At 28.0% G+C, this 20,208-nt stretch overlaps 7 protein-coding genes across 10 annotated transcripts; 3 read left to right on the top strand and 4 right to left on the bottom strand.

Annotated features, from left to right (window-relative positions):
* Positions 1-99: 99 nt before the first annotated feature.
* LOC126866384 (rab-like protein 3) lies at positions 100-1,658 on the bottom strand. Its single transcript, XM_050619899.1, has 5 exons — positions 1,513-1,658; positions 987-1,196; positions 761-909; positions 571-684; positions 100-502 (listed from the first exon to the last, which is right to left on the bottom strand). The coding sequence occupies exons 1-5, from the start codon at positions 1,556-1,558 to the stop codon at positions 323-325; spliced, it is 699 nt and encodes a 232-aa protein (XP_050475856.1). The 5' UTR covers positions 1,559-1,658; the 3' UTR covers positions 100-322.
* LOC126866367 (general transcription factor IIE subunit 1) lies at positions 1,100-4,133 on the top strand. Of its 2 annotated transcripts, none has more exons than XM_050619860.1 (8): positions 1,100-1,237; positions 2,186-2,348; positions 2,420-2,586; positions 2,653-2,781; positions 2,944-3,170; positions 3,243-3,447; positions 3,517-3,745; positions 3,840-4,133. In XM_050619860.1, the coding sequence occupies exons 2-8, from the start codon at positions 2,222-2,224 to the stop codon at positions 4,013-4,015; spliced, it is 1,260 nt and encodes a 419-aa protein (XP_050475817.1). In that variant the 5' UTR covers positions 1,100-1,237; positions 2,186-2,221; the 3' UTR covers positions 4,016-4,133. The 2 variants fall into 2 exon arrangements, with proteins under 2 accessions (XP_050475817.1, XP_050475816.1); XM_050619859.1 differs by lacking the exon at positions 1,100-1,237 and adding an exon at positions 1,730-1,876.
* Positions 4,134-4,207: 74 nt separating this feature from the next.
* Positions 4,208-6,796, bottom strand: LOC126866370 (arrestin homolog). The gene is made up of 7 exons (XM_050619864.1): positions 6,630-6,796; positions 6,373-6,494; positions 5,940-6,239; positions 5,623-5,850; positions 5,299-5,487; positions 5,048-5,216; positions 4,208-4,919 (listed from the first exon to the last, which is right to left on the bottom strand). Exons 1-7 carry the CDS (start codon positions 6,694-6,696, stop codon positions 4,774-4,776), a joined length of 1,221 nt encoding a protein of 406 aa, XP_050475821.1. The 5' UTR covers positions 6,697-6,796; the 3' UTR covers positions 4,208-4,773.
* Positions 6,797-7,078: 282 nt separating this feature from the next.
* Positions 7,079-10,728, bottom strand: LOC126866386 (akirin-2). The gene is made up of 5 exons (XM_050619903.1): positions 10,203-10,728; positions 9,494-9,693; positions 9,262-9,424; positions 9,112-9,171; positions 7,079-8,987 (listed from the first exon to the last, which is right to left on the bottom strand). The coding sequence occupies exons 1-4, from the start codon at positions 10,378-10,380 to the stop codon at positions 9,161-9,163; spliced, it is 552 nt and encodes a 183-aa protein (XP_050475860.1). The 5' UTR covers positions 10,381-10,728; the 3' UTR covers positions 7,079-8,987; positions 9,112-9,160.
* Positions 10,729-11,334: 606 nt separating this feature from the next.
* LOC126866385 (acyl-protein thioesterase 2) lies at positions 11,335-14,208 on the top strand. Of its 2 annotated transcripts, none has more exons than XM_050619900.1 (7): positions 11,335-11,531; positions 11,883-11,914; positions 11,988-12,053; positions 12,180-12,227; positions 12,337-12,583; positions 12,656-12,820; positions 12,907-14,208. In XM_050619900.1, the coding sequence occupies exons 1-7, from the start codon at positions 11,478-11,480 to the stop codon at positions 12,952-12,954; spliced, it is 660 nt and encodes a 219-aa protein (XP_050475857.1). In that variant the 5' UTR covers positions 11,335-11,477; the 3' UTR covers positions 12,955-14,208. The 2 variants fall into 2 exon arrangements, with proteins under 2 accessions (XP_050475857.1, XP_050475859.1); XM_050619902.1 differs by having other exon boundaries at positions 11,514-11,645.
* A 135-nt stretch (positions 14,209-14,343) lies between these two features.
* On the top strand, positions 14,344-16,739 carry LOC126866381 (enoyl-CoA delta isomerase 2). 2 transcript variants are annotated; one of them, XM_050619895.1, is made up of 6 exons: positions 14,344-15,136; positions 15,652-15,824; positions 15,910-16,030; positions 16,125-16,214; positions 16,277-16,417; positions 16,495-16,739. In XM_050619895.1, the coding sequence occupies exons 2-6, from the start codon at positions 15,652-15,654 to the stop codon at positions 16,648-16,650; spliced, it is 681 nt and encodes a 226-aa protein (XP_050475852.1). In that variant the 5' UTR covers positions 14,344-15,136; the 3' UTR covers positions 16,651-16,739. The 2 variants fall into 2 exon arrangements, with proteins under 2 accessions (XP_050475852.1, XP_050475851.1); XM_050619894.1 differs by having other exon boundaries at positions 14,344-15,363.
* LOC126866358 (DNA repair and recombination protein RAD54B-like) lies at positions 16,499-20,197 on the bottom strand. Its single transcript, XM_050619837.1, has 10 exons — positions 19,698-20,197; positions 19,526-19,625; positions 19,353-19,445; positions 19,147-19,276; positions 18,491-19,059; positions 17,622-18,372; positions 17,389-17,548; positions 17,186-17,312; positions 16,881-17,105; positions 16,499-16,810 (listed from the first exon to the last, which is right to left on the bottom strand). The coding sequence occupies exons 1-10, from the start codon at positions 19,976-19,978 to the stop codon at positions 16,736-16,738; spliced, it is 2,511 nt and encodes an 836-aa protein (XP_050475794.1). The 5' UTR covers positions 19,979-20,197; the 3' UTR covers positions 16,499-16,735.
* Between the last annotated feature and the right edge of the window lie 11 nt (positions 20,198-20,208).

Here is a 20,208-nt window from a genome sequence, read left to right as displayed (position 1 = left end):
TGGGTCCATATTGATGCATAAAGCTTTATTCACAAGCTAAAAACTAAGAAGGTATAAAATACCATTTATTTTTCAATATTTTAATTAAATAAATGTTCTTAAGCCTAATTATATAAGAAGTAATACGTTTAATATTTTAATTCAAAATGTATAATTTTATTATATTTTGTATATAAATATCTTAACACTATTTTCAAAATAATTATTTATAACATTTTATTTTAATGACTCGCACTTTGCTGTAAATTAGGAATGTAATACAAGAAATTTAGGAACGCAAATTCTATTAATGTTAAAATAGACATGATAAATTTTCTGAATTTCAATCATTATGATAAATTTTAGAACTGTATGGAGCACTATACATTGGCAGTCTTCGTTTGTCAAGATTGATTCCCTCTTTTAACGAATAATAACGTCTTTCAATAACTTTATCAAAAAACCTACTCAATTTAACAGAAGAGCTAGAACCAGCAGCTAGTGATCTCACTTGATGACAATCCTAAGAAGAATGTTAATTTGAAAACAATAATATCAGTGTGTAATAATTTAAAAAAATAAATGATATACCAAGAATATTTCATCAGCACCACATTCTTCTGCAATAGTTGAAGAACGTCTATGTACATTTGATCTGACTTCCGCAACTAGGTCTAATTTTGTACCAATAACTAAAATTGGTATCTAAAAGAATAATTTTATTTGCACAAAAAAACATGATAAAAAATTATACAATTATGTCAAAAATAATTAACATTACCTGTGTAGACCCTACAAATTTTTCAGGATCAAAATCATCAAACGGCTTCGATTTCATATAATTATTATCTTTACTCAAAACTTCTTCAAGCCATTTTTGAAGATTTTGCTGTGATTTTCTGTTTGTTAAATCATGAACTAATATGATACCTGTATTGTTAATAATGATTGATGATTTCTAAATTTTTTACTTTAAATCCTTAATGTTATATATTTCATGTTTATACCATTTGTAGGATTATAAAAAACAGATCTTGTATTTTTATGACTTTGACTTCCTCCAATATCCCATAATTCAATAAAATATCTTCTCTGATTGGGAGTTCCTTCTTTATATTCATGTAATTTAACTTCCACTGAGCAACCTATAGTCCATGAAGGATTCCTAATAGGTTGTTGTTGACATATTAAATGTGTTAATGATGTTTTTCCAACGCCTAAATATAAGAAAGGAAGAATATTTAACAATTATTTAATCGTAAGGAGTTACATATACATAGGTGTAAAAAAAAAAAAAAAAAAAAAAATAGATAACCTACAAATAATGTCATAAAAATATGTATGAAATACATCAGATATAACTTTTTATAAATTAAGGAATTAAATAAGCTTGAAAAATATATTCTAGTAATAAATATGGCATTTATGTTGTAATTAACGAAATAACACTTAATAATAGATAGATAAACAAAATAACAGATACTGACAATAACAAAAAGATATTATAGAATTGTTTCATATACATATCCTTACCAGAATCACCAACAACAATAATCTTAACTTTATCGATTGCAGCCATCAATAATTTTTATGAAAATATATAAAAATGTATTTTTTTGTTTCTTTATTTCTGTTGTTTGACAGCTAGTCATTTGATAATTTTCTATTATGAATACATAACCTAAAAACTATTTTACTCATAAACAAGCGTCCGTTGGAACGGTGCTTTCTCATATTTAATCAAACAATTAAATAATGTATTTTGACTCGTTAGTTTTTTACTTCTTTTGAGAGAACATACAATTAATATTTGTAATTGATACATATTTTAATTTGCTTATACTTGTATTTAATCAAAATATTTAATGATAAATGAACTATTTAAATTACTTTAAAGGTTAGTATTTTGTTACAAATTACACTTAAAATAGTAAATTGTGCGAAATTCTTTTATTATTATTATTATTTATTATACTCTAAGCCCAGAGCCTATTACAAGGATCTTCACGTTCCCGTTTTTGGTTTCTTACATTATATTAGATTTAAATTGTATGAAATATATCATTAAAAATAACATTATTTCAAGACAATTAAAAAATTTATAAAATGGTAACACGTTGTAAAAAGTATTGTACAGGCAGAAAAATACACATAATTTATCTGCAGATTAATAATAGAGTTTAATAATTTGTACAAATTTTTTCAGTACTCTCATATTTTATTATATGTAATTAAACACAAGATGAGTGGTGAAGAAAGACTTGTTACAGAAGTTCCCAGTAGTTTAAAACAATTAGCACGTTTAGTAGTACGTGGATTTTATACGATAGAAGATGCTTTAATTGTTGATATGCTAGTTAGAAATCCATGTAAGTGAATTGGATATAAGTTATCTGTTATACTATTGCAAATGCATGATTATATTATTATGTTTTGTTAGGTATGAAAGAAGATGACATTTGTGAACTGTTAAAATTTGAACGCAAGATGTTAAGAGCTAGAATATCTACATTACGTAATGATAAATTTATACAAGTTAGATTAAAAATGGAAACTGGATCAGATGGAAAAGCACAAAAAGTCAACTATTATTTTATTAATTATAAGGTAAAACAAAATATTTGACCTCCATTGTTCTTATCAGGCAAATTATTGTACATTTTTATATTTTAGACTTTTGTAAATGTAGTAAAATATAAACTAGATTTAATGAGAAAAAGAATGGAAACTGAAGAAAGAGATGCAACTAGTAGGGCCAGTTTTAAATGTACAAATTGTTTAAAAACATTTACTGATCTTGAGGTATGTAAATTATTTGTAAATTGTAGAGTGTTTCTCAAAGTTTTCAATTGTATAATATATAAAAGTAAAAAGAACAAAATATGAAGCAAATTTGAGAAACGCAACTTTATTACCTTATAAACCTAATGACAATAGAATACTTATTACTATAATATAATGTAGGCAGATCAATTATTTGATATGACTACTGGTGAATTTAGATGTACATATTGCCGTGAAGTAGTGGAAGAAGACCAATCTGCCCTTCCTAAAAAAGATTCAAGACTATTATTAGCTAAATTCAATGAACAACTAGAACCTCTTTATATTTTATTAAGGGAGGTAGAAGGTATCAAATTAGCTCCTGAAATATTGGAACCTGAACCAGTTGATATAAATACAATTAAAGGGTATAGATTTTTAATGGAATTATTAATAATACGCCAAAATTCTTGAATATTATTTATACCTTCTCTTCTTAGTATTGATACAAGGAAACCAAGCAGTCTAAGAGCGCCTGGTGAGCAGTGGTCTGGTGAAGCTACCAGATCATCAGGTTTCATGGTGGAAGATACAAGAGTAGATGTTACAATTGGTGATGATTCTATCGATGATAATGCAGCAAATAGGAGGAAGGAAAGACCAATTTGGATGATGGAAAGTACTGTTATTAACTCTGATTCGCAGGTAAATTTTGTTTTAAAAATTTAGTACTAATGTTTTGTTATATCATTCATTAATAATATTGCGCTTTAGCCTGATGGAGTTAACACACAAGAAAACATTTTGGACAAAGCTGCAGCTACTGCTACCAATACAACGTCAACCAATAACAAACAAGGTGAAGATATAATGTCTGTATTATTGGCTCATGAGAAAAAAGGAGGAACAAATTCAGCAGCAGCTATAAAATCTGTATTACCTCAAGAATCTAGTGATAGCAGTGATAATGAAGAAGTTGCTGAAATGCAAGCTATTGATACAGGTATCATTTTCACAAAATGTTTAAAGCGCATTGCAGAATTATTATATTAATATTATTATTTTAAAAAATATGCATATATACCAAATTTTTTTAGGAGAAGTAGAAACCATGGATTCTGAAGATGAAGATCTTGTACCAACTGTAACTGTTGCAGGAAAAACAGTAGCCATTGCAGATGTAAATGATGCATTAATAGCAGAAATGACTCCCGTGGAGAAAGAAGCATATATTCAAGCATATCAAGAATATTATTCACATATGTATGACTAATCAGAATACAGTCAGCATCGGTAAACATTTAACAATGTTTTGTAAGACTGATTGACTATTGAAATCCTTGTAATATTTTGTATAATCATGAAATAAATAATTTTCTGGGTTTGGTAAATATTCATTCTCTTCATTTTCTTTTAAAGCAGTCATAGTATTTTTAACGAAATATAAAGGAAACAAACTCAAAAATTAATATTTCGAAATTTTTATTTCTCTTCTAATATACAGATATGGCTTAACAATGTCATTAGTTTGTAATAAACGAACATTTACAGACACGTTATAATCACCATAAATCAAAGATAATAACATACATGTCACTTCTGGTAAGGTGGGAAGATTTTAATCTTAATCGAATACAAGTTATTTATTAAGCTTACTTAATTTTTTTTTTCGCCTTTATGTGAATTTCTAACCGACCACCACCACCGGGTAGAAATTATAAGACGATATAAATTTTTTTATAATGCTTTCCGTTTTTTTTGTACTTTTTTTGTTACATCCTTCTTGATATATTAATATTCGATTCTATATACCAATGAGCGCATATGGATATTATAATTTGTTTGCCTTCTGTACCTCTTATTATTCTTTCAATTCTTAGACATAACTCATATCAAAAGAATCCCAGAATCAACAAATTCTATGTATATGCATATAATTCTATTATACTCTGTTTTAAATTTACTACAAAGAATTGTGAATCTAAGATTCTTTCAAAATAAGTATTTATCCTTTTGCAAATGTTCTTTTTTTTACTCTGGTTCATTTAAGCGCAAACGAGCGAAGTCTTCAAACACGATATTGTCATCATCATCATTTGAATAACAAGAATTCTCATATCGTGTCCTTTCAATACTCTTATTCTTTTTCAAAGTAGCCCTTTCTTTTTCTACAGTTCCTATAATAATAAAGTAATAGTTATAAATGCGATAATAAAACTTGGAAAATAAATTATTTCACTATTATTATTATCACATATATTTGATATTAAAATATTTAATATATGAAATAGTAAAATTTATTTACCAGGAGTTGGGTGCATTAGTTTAAATGGAACATCTGTAACTAATTCACCTCCTAAAGTGCCACAATTCAACTTTACTCGTATGGAGTAAGAGATGACAATGCCCATAGCATCACTAGGAGTTTTACCATCTGCCACCATAGTTGAAGATGCAAGATTCACATCATCATCCTATAATATCAACAAAAATATATGAAAGTGTGAACAGCAATAAAAATGACATTTGTTTTTAATTATGTTGCATGTTGCATACCTTTAAATGGCCATCAAGAGCAATTCCACGACGATCCTTATTGCTACTAGCTAATGGAACAAGATAAAATTGCTTTGTAAAGGATGCTCCAGGTGTGATTGGACAACCTTCACGTGTTTCTAAACTAGCCACGTGTCGAGAAAATTGAGTATTAACCATTGTCACCTCGCAGTGTTGTACTACAAAGAGCTAAAATATATAGATATTATAATTAAGTGCTAGATACAATACCACTACTATTCTATTACATATATATATATATATATATATATATATATATATATATATATATATATATATATATATATATATATATATATATACCTTAATATTTTTGACTGCCTTTCGAGAGTTGTTAGTAACTATGACATTTGCAGCTACTTTTTCTCCATGATAATAGATCTCCCTATCAAGTGTAACTTCCAGATTCAGTTTACCTTGAGAGAAGGTAAATCCTTTTGAAACAAGGGAGGTAGGTAATTTACGTCCTCTTGTAGGTGGAGCATATTGCAATTTCTTTATAGCTAATGCAACAGATGACCTTTTGTGCCCCTATATAAATATTATAAATTACATACATTTTATATACATATAATATACATTATTAATAAATTAACATTTAATTATAGTTAGAGTATTACCTTATCTTCCTCATGTTCACCAACATATATCCTGACAGTATATTCTACTCCTAATGGCTTTCCTTGATCATCATCTCCAGGTTGCAATGTAACAGAACTAGGAGAACTTTGTGGGAATTGAAATAAAAATGGATATGCATTTGCTCCAAGACGTTTCAGAAGACGTTCTTGAACAGGTGTCATATCTTGTTTTTCCTTCTTTAGTGGAACTATTTGTTCCCGGCATATAACAAGTTCTTTACTGAACTTGACACCCATAACTTCATCTTCCTCGCGTCCATAGCGAAAAGTTGTTGTTACCTAAATAATAAAATAATAAATGGAATGATTTTTTCATGTGCAAAAAGATATATATGTACATAATGTACGGTACTTAGATATGTATATATATACACAATCTTGTACATTAAAGTTCTTTATTCTTATTTCTTACCTGTCCATAAACTTTTCGTCCCTGAAGATAATCATTTTCAACAACAACAATGCCATCAATGGGATCTATGCTATCCAAATGATCAATGAAATCCCTTTTACCAAGATAAACTGTGACTTTCCCTGTAGATAGCAAGATGATTTCTTAATCATGACTTTGAAAACAAACTGTGTCAAAGTAAAACTAATTCTTCTAATATTGTTTCTAAAGAACTATTACATTTTTATATGTTGGTCTTTTAATGCTTTATGACTTACCATTTGGAGTTGTTTTCTTGAATACCTTAATGGCTACAACAAAAGTCAAAAACAAGAGAGGAAACATTTGGCACCTTTTCTCCAATTAAATGAACTAGCAGAAGTTTGTTTCCCACCCAGAAGTGACAATCTCTTAGCAAGAACAGGGAACTTCATATAGTCTTGGAGGGGCTTCTTTCCTTGAAGCCATACTACTAATTGTATTAGTTTATTACACAAGTTAGTTAATGAGATTAGAACACATATCTAAGGATTTTGTTACGCATATTGCGGAACTGACTCAGTAGTTCATGTACCTTCAGCTAGAAAACATGGTCAAGCCCATCAGTAGTGTGAATTTATTTCATAATATATGAAATATTTTTTAAATTAATTTAATAAAAAAGTAGTATGTGCAACTACATATATTCGGTTAATTTAAAAAGGCTAAAATAAAGAAGTACACGTGATCAGTCTTATATTTATATTTATTTCAATAATAAGTGCTTACATAATGTAATATGGAGGTATTTTAATTGAAATTAAATCCTTTGAATTCATAAGGAATCTCATCGGTATATTTTCACAAAATTTTTCTTAATGGTAAACAATATTTTTCTGAAGTAGATATTACTTATTATTGACAGTTAGAACCACTTATATTCCTTCCTTTTTTTACATTCAGCAGTCAGCAAACACTTGACATATCATGTATATTGTTGTATGAAAGTATGAACACTAATATTGTGTTCCCAAATTGTTCTGGTAACTAAAAGACACCTTTTTGGGAATGAATAAGGCAATTCTTAATGCCCCGTTCCAAAATGTGATTTTACAGATAAAGAATTAAAATTTTGTCAATATATAAATGTTAAGTAGTAATAAAAATAAATCATAACATGGTCACAGTAATTCTTTTGGCTAAATACTTGTTCATGCCTAACGGTTTTTTAAAATGAGTGAATGTCATCTTATAACAGAACAAAATGCATGCAGCAACCAAGAAAGCCTCATTCATATTATATTTAAACCTTTTTTTTTTGAAAACCAAAAAAAAGCAAGGAAACGCGAGATATGATATAAAAATGAAGGGTTATAAACTAAAAATTTAAAAATCGATAACATTAGATATAGTAGAATTATCGCGATAAACATGTCTAATAACAGGCACAATAAAGGTATAGGTATTATATATCCATTATTTACTGCTTTATTATGCTAAAGAAAGTCGTTGCTACCAGGGAACAGAAATATTTGCGAAATTTTATGAAATCTTTATTTCAAATATTCATTTTTGACAATATGTTCGTACAATGCTACATACTATACCTTATCTTGAATTCTTTACAAATTTTTATATTTGTATTTTAAACAAGATGATGTTTTTGCTAAAAAAAATGCTAACACATAATAAAAACTCAACAAAATTTAAGTAATCATGACAAATCAATAATCTATTCACGAATAATTTATTTGAGATTTCAAAGATTAGTTCTTAATCTCAACAAGGAACAAAGTATTATTGATAATTTAGTTCTACAAGTTATGTACGTCATTTAAGTTCGAACACATCCATTTTTGGGGAAATGTTGCTTACATTGAAAATTTACATATGCAATAAATCATACACGCAAAAACAAATATTTCATATCGCAATGATTAAAATAAGATTTTCAAAATACATTGCGTATATTTATCTTATATTTTACAAAAATTAAATATAACTAAGATTCAACGAAAACAACTTTCCCCAAGAGATATATGTTTTAATTACGTAATCTCTCTTCATATGCACAGTACTTTCTGCCAAAAACCTCAATATACAGTTTTATGTTTGCATTACAAGAGTATTCGCATATGGTTGAGCAATATCTAATACATGTATTATTAAATTAACAAGGAATTATTTGCATCATTGCTTGTCATTTCTTAACACATGCTGTTAAAATGTGCGAGAAATGAACATTTTTTTTATCTATTTTTAATCAGTTACGTGATATTACAGAACCCTGTGCAAGTCAAGTTCTTGACTCCAAGCATAGTCATGCACTGCATATAACTCCTATATGTATTCATGTTTGTACATAACTAAAATCTCGTTACAGTTCCCTGATACCAGCGCATTTCTAACATCGGCCAGTACAAATATTGTTAGTTTCAATAGTATACACTGTAGATTTTTGTAGTACGATTGCTGTTTACTGCAAACCTACTAAACTTACATCACTAATTTTTTTCTTTTTTCTTTTTTTTGTTTTTACCAGACACATTTTTCTCAATGTAAGTCGTAGTTTGAATCTTTAAAGATGTTCTTGAACAAGGTGGTGCTGCATACCTCGATTTAAATTTCAAGCAAAATTTTTCTCACATGGTAGAAATCTATAATAATAAGAAAAACTAATAGAAAAACTTATTAAACTTGTTGAAATGAAATGAAACAATTCTTTTACACAATTGATATCAGGCATATAATTCAATCTTATGTTAACATTACATATCTCACCTAATATTCTTCACAGAAACATATTATCCTTATAAATAAGAATCTTGTTTTAGGATAGATCTGAAACATTACAAAAAATTAATATGAAATATATTTCAAAATATAAGGAAAATATTCTCGGAAATCAACAAATTAATCAATATTACTTACAACTTGGCGCAGCTGCAGATTCAAATCTCTTTTGTATCTGATCATAGGTAAATTTAACAAAAGCATCATATTGCTCAGAAAGCTTCATATTTAAGATATGATCATATTCTTCTCGAATCTGTGTCTCCTGCTCTTTAAGCATTCGTTCACAAATCAATCCCACCTATAAAATCATTTAATTGATCAGACTTCCTGTTTAATAAACTAATTAAAGTTTTATGTTATAAGTAACCTGTCTGAATGTAAATAAAGGTTTCTCTTTTCCACTAGGGCTATAACTACATGAATTTGAACCACAAGCAGATGGGCTTGAAGGACTGGCAGGGCCTTCCATGTCTGAAGAATCACCAGTATTGCTTTGAGGACTAAAATGCAATTGTTTGCGTCGATGCAGTCTCCGGATCTCTTCTCTTATGTTGGCTGCCATCTTTTCTGTATACAAAAAGATTATTTTTATTCAAAATATTATATTTCTTTAGCGATTTCTAAAGCAATATAATTTCTAAAGTAACTCTAAACAATAAATGTACTTTTTAGAAGTTATGTCAAAATATCAATAATTTATAACAAAAATTAATTACTGGGATGAAGCAATCAAAAAATGCTAGGAATATGGTAAATTTAAACATAAATACTACAACTTTTAAGTGTTTTATTTTAATAATTGACCTATAATATCATAAAACCAAATAATTTCTAAAAACATGAACGTTTATAAATAAGGAGAAAAAGGGAGTTGATTCTCCATGTCCGTTACTACATTACCATATGATTTACGCATCTCCCCCTACCTAAACGCCGCACCCTCCCTCCCCCTTTTAAACGTCGTGAATTCAAGTTTTAAATCGCTGATACGATTTAACCAACCTTTCTCTGTCGTATCATGGTAAGAAAGAATGAAATAGAAAAAAGAAAAATGGCCGTAACTTATAAGTAATTACCAGGCGTCAGTTTATGGGTTACTTCGCCAAAAGGCGAAGGATTCTGTGGCCTGGAATTAGCTTGAGTGGATGTACCGGGGGAAACACACATTGGTACACATCTTCGTCGTTTACTAGGACGACCATGACTATGTACCGGGTCGAACTCCAAAGATCTCTTTAGAGTGGCGCAGGCCATTTCTCTCCTTTACCGTCCTGTTCACAACTGACACTCAGATTATGGGCTTAGCCCGCGAGCTACGATGATTATGCCGAAAAATACAGCAAAACCACCGTATACGCGCACTGCCTGAGTAGTTTCTTTAACTGCACTCTAATTCTTCTGTCTTCCTTCGTGTCGATCCCCTCGGATTTCTTCGTATTCTGACTAGGCTGCACCAAAACAAACACTGCGGTAAAACAATATGGCTGGCAACCACGGTTTGTCGGCTAGGAACGACCACGGAACGAATGTCTCAACCATTAAAGCACCATCTTTTCACTGGTCACTACTTGCATTCCGAAATGTATACGTCGCAGACTCAACTAACTTGAGACTCTTCGATTCTGATTGGTCAATATGTTGCATGGTGGCGTCTCTTTGCATTTCCTTCTTCTGATGTATTTTAATTGAAATTCAAAAATCAAAGATTCGGCTGCTTCTAATATATAAATTGTTTTTCTCAAAGTACAATAGCTTTGATATATGTTTTCTTTTATAAATCCACAGCTTCCATAAGAATTAACTAATATTTTGGGAGGAATTATTTTTTTTCTAGAGACAGGAATCTCTAAGTTTATTCAAATGGAAATGCATTTGGTAAATTGCAACAATATTCAATTTGCACAGAGATTTTAGTTTCTTTTCAATATGGTCAGTGGTTCGTTTAAGAAAAGGATTTTAATTGTAACACTTCTAAGAAATGTATATTCTTTGACAGCTATACATACATTGTTATGAATATTAATCTGTAATTATTTGACAATTTCAAACGATTTGCGAAGGATAGTTTACAGAAAATTAGATATTTTACCACATCACTGATGATAATAAAGTATTTTGTAATTATGCTTTGACAATGGGCAATTCTTCAGGTTTGCGTAATAATTTAGATTTTCATTTAAAAGCAGATTCGTAAAGCATGCGCATAACTTTTGTCCACCCCTCTCTTTTCGCTTTAGGGAATTTCAAGCAGTGTCAAGAAGAATCTTCCGCCATTCTATATTTACGATTTTTACCGAATTGTTATACGTTTTATCCGTTTTCTTGCAGCCCGTCCAAAAAAGCGAGGAATAATGACAACAGTGAATCCTGTGGTGATAGCAGCTACGGCCAGACATACAGCGACAGTAAGCGGAAAATCTCTTCAAGATGTCTCTTTTTTGGTTATGCCTGGCGCAAAGTGATTTTTAATTAACCATAAGTTAATTATTCTTGACATAATTTTATCATACAAATTCTAAGTATGTGCTTGATATTTTTATAACTCTAGTTTTCTTTTATATTTGGGATTTGAATTATTTTTTTAAATTAAAATCTATCAGTATCAAAAATAATTTTCAAAAAATTAATACTGTAGTTTTAAATACTTTTATTCAATAAATACGCACATGGTTTGAAGAAGTAGAAGAAATTAATAATATACGTTCCTATAACTGATTTTATTATTTCTATATAGTATAATTTTATTTTTGTTTCAGCTTATATTTTTCCATGGATTGGGTGATACAGGGTAAATGGCAATTTTTACGATTATATAATATGTCAATTTCATAATCTCTTAATTTATTTAATGTATTTTATAGTCATGGTTGGGCTAGCTCAATGGGAGCAGTAAGATCTCCTCACATTAAAGTTATTTGTCCAACTGCGTATGTATAATTGATATAAAAATAACACTATATGACTCAATAAGAGCTCGTAGTAATTTTATCTAAGTATCTTTTTTTTAATTTTTATCTAGGTAGTAAATATATCATTTAGCTTTATCATTTTAGGCCTACAATGCCAGTAACATTAAATGCAGGATTTAGAATGCCTTCTTGGTAAGTAAGTAATATGTAATATAATAAATTAATTTACAATTCTTATTAATCATATGAACTTATATAATAATTCATTAATAGTAAATAATATGTATATCAATAAATGTAGGTTTGATTTACGATCTTTGGAACCAAGTGGGCCTGAAGACGAAGAAGGTATTCGCAGAGCTGCAGAAATGGTACATTCTTTAATTGCAGAAGAAGTTGCAGCAGGAATACCCACAAAACGTATTGTTCTTGGAGGTTTTAGTCAGGGTGGTGCTCTTGCTATATATAGTGCTCTTACATTTCCAGAACCTTTAGCTGGTGTTATAGCTTTATCAGCTTGGCTTCCTTTGCATCAAAAATTCCCTGCTGTGTGTATACTCACACTACGTTTATGCTTAATATTTTACAATATAACATTTATAACATTACATATCTTATAGGATGCAATAGGAAATAAAAATACTCCACTACTGCAATGTCATGGTGATTGTGATCCAATAGTGCCATACAGATGGGGTCAATTGACTGCATCAGTTCTCAAACAATTTATGACACAAACAGAATTCAAAACATATAGAGGGATGATGCATGCGTCCTGTGATGAGGTAAGCAGCATCTTAGCTTTCATAAAATTTTTGTATTGTAATTACTTCATATAATAATCATCTTCAAATAATAATCACTTCCACAGGAAATGCGCGACATGAAGAAATTCATTGAAAAAGTTTTGAAGCCGTAATAGTTTAACTAAATATATTAATATTTTAAACATTAAACTTATTACTTTACTGTTCTTTATTAAAAATTAATTACTTCCAACTTTTTCACTGTTACTTAATTCTAGCGCTTGGTGAAGGAGTAAAAACAGCAGTAGGTGGAGTGTTGTAGGTGGAAATGTTTCTAATCTTAAAAAAAGAAAGCAAGCAGAAATAGCAATGAATTTTATCATTTGTGTAAATTATATCTGAATGAACTACTTCTGTTTTATGATACCAAAGTTACTATTGTAATATTCCCAGTTTCTAATTTTACAAAGCGAATTAACAGTCACAAGATTCTTATATCTAATTCTAAATGCTTTAATATATATAACAGATGATAATATTAAGGTGTAGCAAATTGTTTTAAATGCATTTTTTTTTATAGAATTGTAATTTTTTTAATTTGCATTGTGCACTTTGAATTTAAAAATTATTTAATATTATACAAACACTTTCTATCTTTCTGATAGCAAAAATTCATTAGTTATTTCCGGATAAAGCTTCCTCTTCTTAATGGATATAATAATATCCAATAGTTAATTTTATTGCGTTTACGTTTAATTAAAACGTTTAAAAGCCTTAAGTTATAGAAGCATTTAAATATTCTTTATAAAATTAAATATATATACATATATTTATTTACGTTTCATGTAAGTTATATATAATGTACAAATACACTGCTATTTATGAAATAATAATTTTTGTAGAAATATCTAGGGACAGTAATATGGCCATGTAATCTGTGATTACAAAATATAATTTTGAAATCAGTGAACTCTGTAATTTTTAGCATGTGCAAGTGCTAGTCGTGAAGAAATATATATGTCAAATATGATAACATTGTGAACATGTGTATAGTGCAAAAGTACTATCTTTATAGTCTCATATTTTAGGTTTACCGAAATGGTACTATTAAGAATGAAAAGAATTGCGATTATAATCAGTTACAAAACAAGTATTTAACTGAAAAGCAATACTAGCTGTGTAATAAAAAGTAAGGATTATCATTTGTAACATTTACTTGTATTATTAAAACAGAACAGATCATACTTGTTAAACAGCTACTTTTCTTCTTTGATATTTATTTAAGGACGTATGATATAAACATTGTAAATATAAAATTAGTTTTCTTATGTCGTACCATCTTTATGTGTCTAAGGTAATCTCTTCATTTGAAAATCTTGCTGTATATATTATTACTGCAGAATAATAAATTTTTTGATTTGTGTAAATTGTGTGAAATTTTGAATATATTTCACTAACAATATTAAATCAAATAACTTATTGTTCTCTATAAAATACACTGAAATATGAAACAGATATATTCAAGATTTTTAAATTTATTCTTTATGGATATTTTATATAATTTCATAACTTATTTATATTATTAACCGAGAGAAATTGATAAGATCCGATCTTCTGGTATCAACAAGAATACTGTTGCATTTTTACACAATATTGGAGAAAATTCCTGGTGCTCAGGAACATCATATATTTACAGACAGATATACAAGTTATACCTTGTCGGAAGAATTACGGAAACTGATATGTCATTTGACCGGAACGATCCTAACAAATATGAAGAATTTGCCAAATCTTATAAAGAAACCAAAATTTTGTAATAAGTCTATAATAGCATACCGGGAAGGCAATACTTTAGATTTAGCACTGAAAGACAAGACGACCGTGACATGTCTAACCAATTGGTATAATCCAGGATTAACTCCTATAAAAATAATTTTACGAGGTAGAGTTGAAGTTAAAGTGAAAAAACCCAATGCTATAATAAACTACATAATATATATGGGTGGTGTTGATCGTGCCGACCAATATGCCTCAACATACTGTCTCTTAAGCAAATCCTTGAAATAGTTGTGAAAAGTATTTTTTTGGAGCCTAGAAATAGATATAAATGGAAAACTACATGTCATTTTAACAAGAATTAGGAAGGATTGCAGGGTCTGCTCTTGATGAAATGAGTCGAGCAAAACACTAATATTTAAGAAATTTTCCTCTTTGAGACGTAAACATACATGAAAATGAACAATATAAAAGTTTTATAATTAATTCTAAGTTAGAGGTAGAGAATTCATTAAATATGCCGCGGAATGTCTCTAGTTGTCAATTCATCCGAGATGAAAATAATCTCGAGTCCAAAAGGTTAATTTAATGTATACAATTATATCGTAAGCATTCACTGTACATAATATCATTAAAATAGATTATAATAATTAGTGAAAAAGTTATTTCTCAAACTTCATTCTGAATAACCACTCATGCTTATAATGGACAATAAAAATTTATCCGATATTTTATGTTCGGTGGATAACGGAATACTAAACATTAGATTAAATCGACCAAAAAAAAAAAATGCTATTACTATTTCTGTAAGTAACCGTTAAAATTTAGTATTAAAATTTAATTTATTATTATAAACTTTGTCTAGAGATTAGAGTACATATTACAATAACATGTAATGGTGCAAAAGTTAGATTTTTAGATCTTACATAAAGAGCGAAATTAAATGTAATTTTTAAAATAGTAATTTTATCCAGCAGTTATTACACAATATATAATTAATGTCTAGTTTGTGGTTTATAAGTACAATAATGTATGTTTACATATAAAGAGTTTCATTAATAATGCTGCTATTAAACTTGTTCTTCATGTGTTAGATGTACAAAGATTTAATAAAAATTCTACACGAATCTATTCAAAATAGTACCATATATATAGTCATCTTAACTGGTAATGGAAGTTTTTTCAGTAGTGGCAATGATTTTAAATCTTTATTAACAAGCCAAGATGAAGATGATTTTGATATCAAAAGTATAATTAATGTCTTTAAGTAAGTATTTGTAAACATGTTAATCTTTAGTTCTTTAATATCACAAACTTAAATTTTAATAATAATCTTTTAAATAATTTTTCAGAGAATTTATAGAAATGTTAATTAGATATCCTAAACTTTTAATAGCTGTTGTAAATGGTCCTGCAATTGGAATTGCAGTAACAATGCTTCCATTATTCGACATTGTATATGCAGCAGATAGTGTAAATAATTTTTAGTTATATATTATTAGTCCCCGTTGTATTTCATTATGTTAATTAAATTATGCTTGATCTGTAGTTATTCATTATCTTATAGGCTTATTTTGAAACACCATTTACAAGATTAGGCCTTAGTGCAGAAGGATGTTCTACATATACATTTCCTAATATATTTGGGAAGTCTAAGGTATTTAAAATTGTGAACTTACTATATTTGTGATTAAATTACAATTCTTAAATAATTTTTAGGCTAGTGAAATGTTATATTTAGGATATAAAATGAGTGCACTTGAAGCTAAACACTATGGTTTCATCAATGAAGTATACAAATATCAAAATTTAGATGAAGTTTGGACCTATTTAAAAAAGTTGACTAAACTTTCATTAGAGGTATACTTTGATCTAATCTGTTTTACATAAAATGCAAGATACTGATACAATTATTTCAAATAAATGTCCTCTTTCAGTCTATATTGGCAATTAAATGTTTAGTTAACAGATGGAATAAGGACATTTTATTGAACGTTAATGAAGAAGAAATAACTGAACTTACAAAACGTTTACAATCTCCTGAGTGCATAGAAAGATTAATAAGTGTTACATTACATAAAAACAAACTTTAAGTATTTAATTGTACATTTGCTGTCATTATATATATATAATTATTGTGTTTTCATGACATGAAATATAAATATTTTTTTTATCGTTTCAATCTGTCCTATTTACTACAGAATTTTTAAATATAAAAGTTATATTTTCAGATACTTCTGATAGCATAATTTCCTACAAAATATTTAGAAATAATTATTAATTTGATATCTAGTTTTAATATTCAGTATTAAATTATTCTTACTTGAATTATTTTATCCGAAATTGGTTGTTGGTAATGTTCCCATTTCAAAAGCTGGTTTATGGTGAAATTTGATTTTAATGTTTTATCTCCTAGAAATTGATAACTTGTAGCATCTTTTTGATGTAATTTTTCTGATGTTTCTTCTGATTTTTTATAGCCATTGCAAGAACAGTTCATTAAATCATGCGTTAAACAATTCGTATTCGCTGTTAATGTAAATAAATCCTACAGATATTACAAATATTATAAATTATTTGATACTGCTTTAAAATGTACAATGTTTAAAATATATAAATAAAATAGACCTTCAATTCACTCATAGACAACTTAAGAGAAGATGAAGGATTTAGGTCTACCACAGTTTCATTTAAACTCGCTTTGCTAATTTGTCTTTGAAATATTTTTTCTTCAATAGTACCAGTTGTTAGTAATCTACAAGTTTTACTTATATTGTTATAAGAATATCTGTAACATGTAGATATCTGTTTCTAACTTAAAATATCCAAACCGTAATATGTAAACATCTTTTTTTTGACCATCCCTCCAAATTCTTGCCATAGCTTGTGAATCAGATGCTGGATTCCAGTCTGAATCAAATAATATAAGTCGAGATGCGCCAGGTAAATTTAATCCAACTCCACCAGCTTTTGCACTTAATAAAAATACTTCTGGAATAGTTGCATAAACATTCAGAAAATGTTAGGTGACTGTTAAATTAAAAATAGTATAGATTATACTAACTACTCTTATCACTGGTTGAATTAAACTGTTCTATAATCTTAGATCTTGTATTACTTGTTGTACTACCATCTAATCTAAGAAATTGTAAGCCTTCTTTATTACAAACAGTTTCCAATATATCAAGTGTTTGTGTATAATATGAAACTAATACTAATTTTTCTTCCGTTTTTTTTAAATTTCTCAATAATGTTTGTACAATTGAAATTTTTCCACAGTATACTGTTTTTGTACTATCTTTTATATTAGAAGTTTTATGTATACCTTTTGAATCAATACAGAAAAGCTCAGTTTTTTCATTATAAAATAATTCTGGGTGATTACAAATCTTTTTTAGAGCTGTTATTACTGTTAAATGTGGTATGTTATTATCTGATAGACTTTTATTGAACCATGAATCCGTAACTTGCGAATATAAATCTTGTTGCTCGATCGATAAACGGCAAAATACAATTAATTCATGCTTAGAAGGTAAGTACTTATTAATTGTTTCTTGCGTACGACGTAATATAAAGCATTTAATTTTTTCACGTAATTCATTAGCTCTTTCAGTTCCAAGAGATACAACATGGTCTGGTGCAGTAGGACATTGTGATGCAACAATAGGTTTTTCGTAATAATTTTTAAATTCAGAATTACTACCTAATATAGTAGGGTTTACAAAATCAATCAAAGTAAAAAATTCTTGCAAATTATTTTGTATTGGAGTTCCAGTCAAAAGAATTCTTCTTTTACACTTCAAGTTATATAAAATCTAGAAAAATATAATATATTAAAATTTTATATATTTCACATACTTTAGAGTATTAAACAAAACATATAATCATATATTAGTTATTGTTTCTTTCTGAATTAAAATTAAATATTGATACCTTTGCTGCTTTTACATCATTATTTTTTAATCTATGTCCTTCATCACATATAATTAAATTAAAAGGTATTTCTTTGACTTCTTGTTCACATCTGGTAAGCAGATCATAACTAATAATCATAACTGAGTTTCTTATATGTTTTTTGAAATCTTTTGCCTTGTTTTTGGCGTTTACAACGTATGGAGATATCCTATGGAAACCCAACCATTGCTTAAACTCTTTATTCCAATTGTTACACAAACAACTAGGAGTTACTATTAATATATATTTTAATATTGGATATCCATATGGTCCTTTCTTTAGCAATGTCCAAATAATTGTAATGCATTGTAATGTTTTACCAAGCCCCATTTCATCAGCCAAAATTGCTCCAAAATGATTAGATACCTTTAAGCCCATAATACATTCATATAGAAATACAATACCATGACGTTGATGTGGTCTAAGTACATTTACTAAACAGGTATCTACGAATACTTCTGTCTCATTTTCTGACATATCATGATTTACCCAACTTTTTGAAATATTTACAGATGGCATTACCAGTGGACAGCATCTCAATTTTAGTTCTTTAATAAGATATGAAGATTAATATATTTTATACATTATAAAATTTAGTTTCATAATGTACCTTTATTCATTTTAGTACATCATACCTTTATATAATGGCTTTAAAGGAAGATATGGATTAGAACTTGAAGTTTTCAACTTCTTTATGGTCGGTTCTGAAACTTTTTCTAAGATAGATTTATTGAACATGTATTTGGATGTTACTCGGTCAATTATCTATAAATATTTTAATATCACTTTTATACAATGATTCAAATAAGCAAATTATTAATATAAATACATTCATTTTTACCTCAATTTCTTTATTATCTATGTACATTCTAAAGCCCTCTATCAAAACTTCTGGATTAATTGTAGTTTTATGAATAACACTGCCTTCTATATCCTGTTTAATGCCAAAATATATAGCTTGTTTATAACTTTAATAAAAAAATCTTTTATATACAGTTTGTACAAATACATCACCTTTAAGACTGCATGTTTTCCTGTAACTTCCAATGTTCCATCATTTTCCCATCTTTTATGTTTTCTCATAGACTTTTTACCGATTACTACATTAAAGATACTAGAGAAGGGAATAATCGAATTATTAAAAACAAAATTGCTATTTAAATGAATTAAAAATTTATGTACATACGCTGTATTACTATCAGTAATAATGGATAAACCTTCTTTAACAATAGTTGCATTATTTTCTTTTCTCTTAATTGAAGCATTATCTTCCCGTTTTTCCTCCTTATGATTGATAACAGGTTTTTTAAATAAATTAAGAATTTTTTTAGTGCTTCTAATAAAAGTTTGCTCTGAATTTTCTGTTAAAACATTGGCATTTTCTAAACTTTTTTCAGATTTGGCACACACTGGCTGTTGATATTTCAAAGTTGATTTAAAATTTTTATTTAAATTATTGCGATACATGTTAGATACTTGTATAACACATTATAATATTTTATATTTGAAATACTTTATAATTGAAATATACAACATAACGCGCACTAGTTACAGATTAATTAAAGTTACAAATATTAAAATCTGCTTATCTCAGAATGCTATTATTCTAACAGTGTTTACTTTTAGTACTATTTGGTATTCCCGCGTAAGAAAATAATAGTAATTTTTAAATTAATACTATAAAGCAAACTTGTCAT

Source organism: Bombus huntii, chromosome 6 (genome assembly GCF_024542735.1).
Source record: "Bombus huntii isolate Logan2020A chromosome 6, iyBomHunt1.1, whole genome shotgun sequence".
Classification (NCBI taxonomy): Eukaryota; Metazoa; Arthropoda; class Insecta; order Hymenoptera; family Apidae; genus Bombus; species Bombus huntii.
The sequence above is the reverse complement of the archived record's forward strand: the minus strand, read 5'-3'. Positions and strand labels throughout refer to the sequence as shown.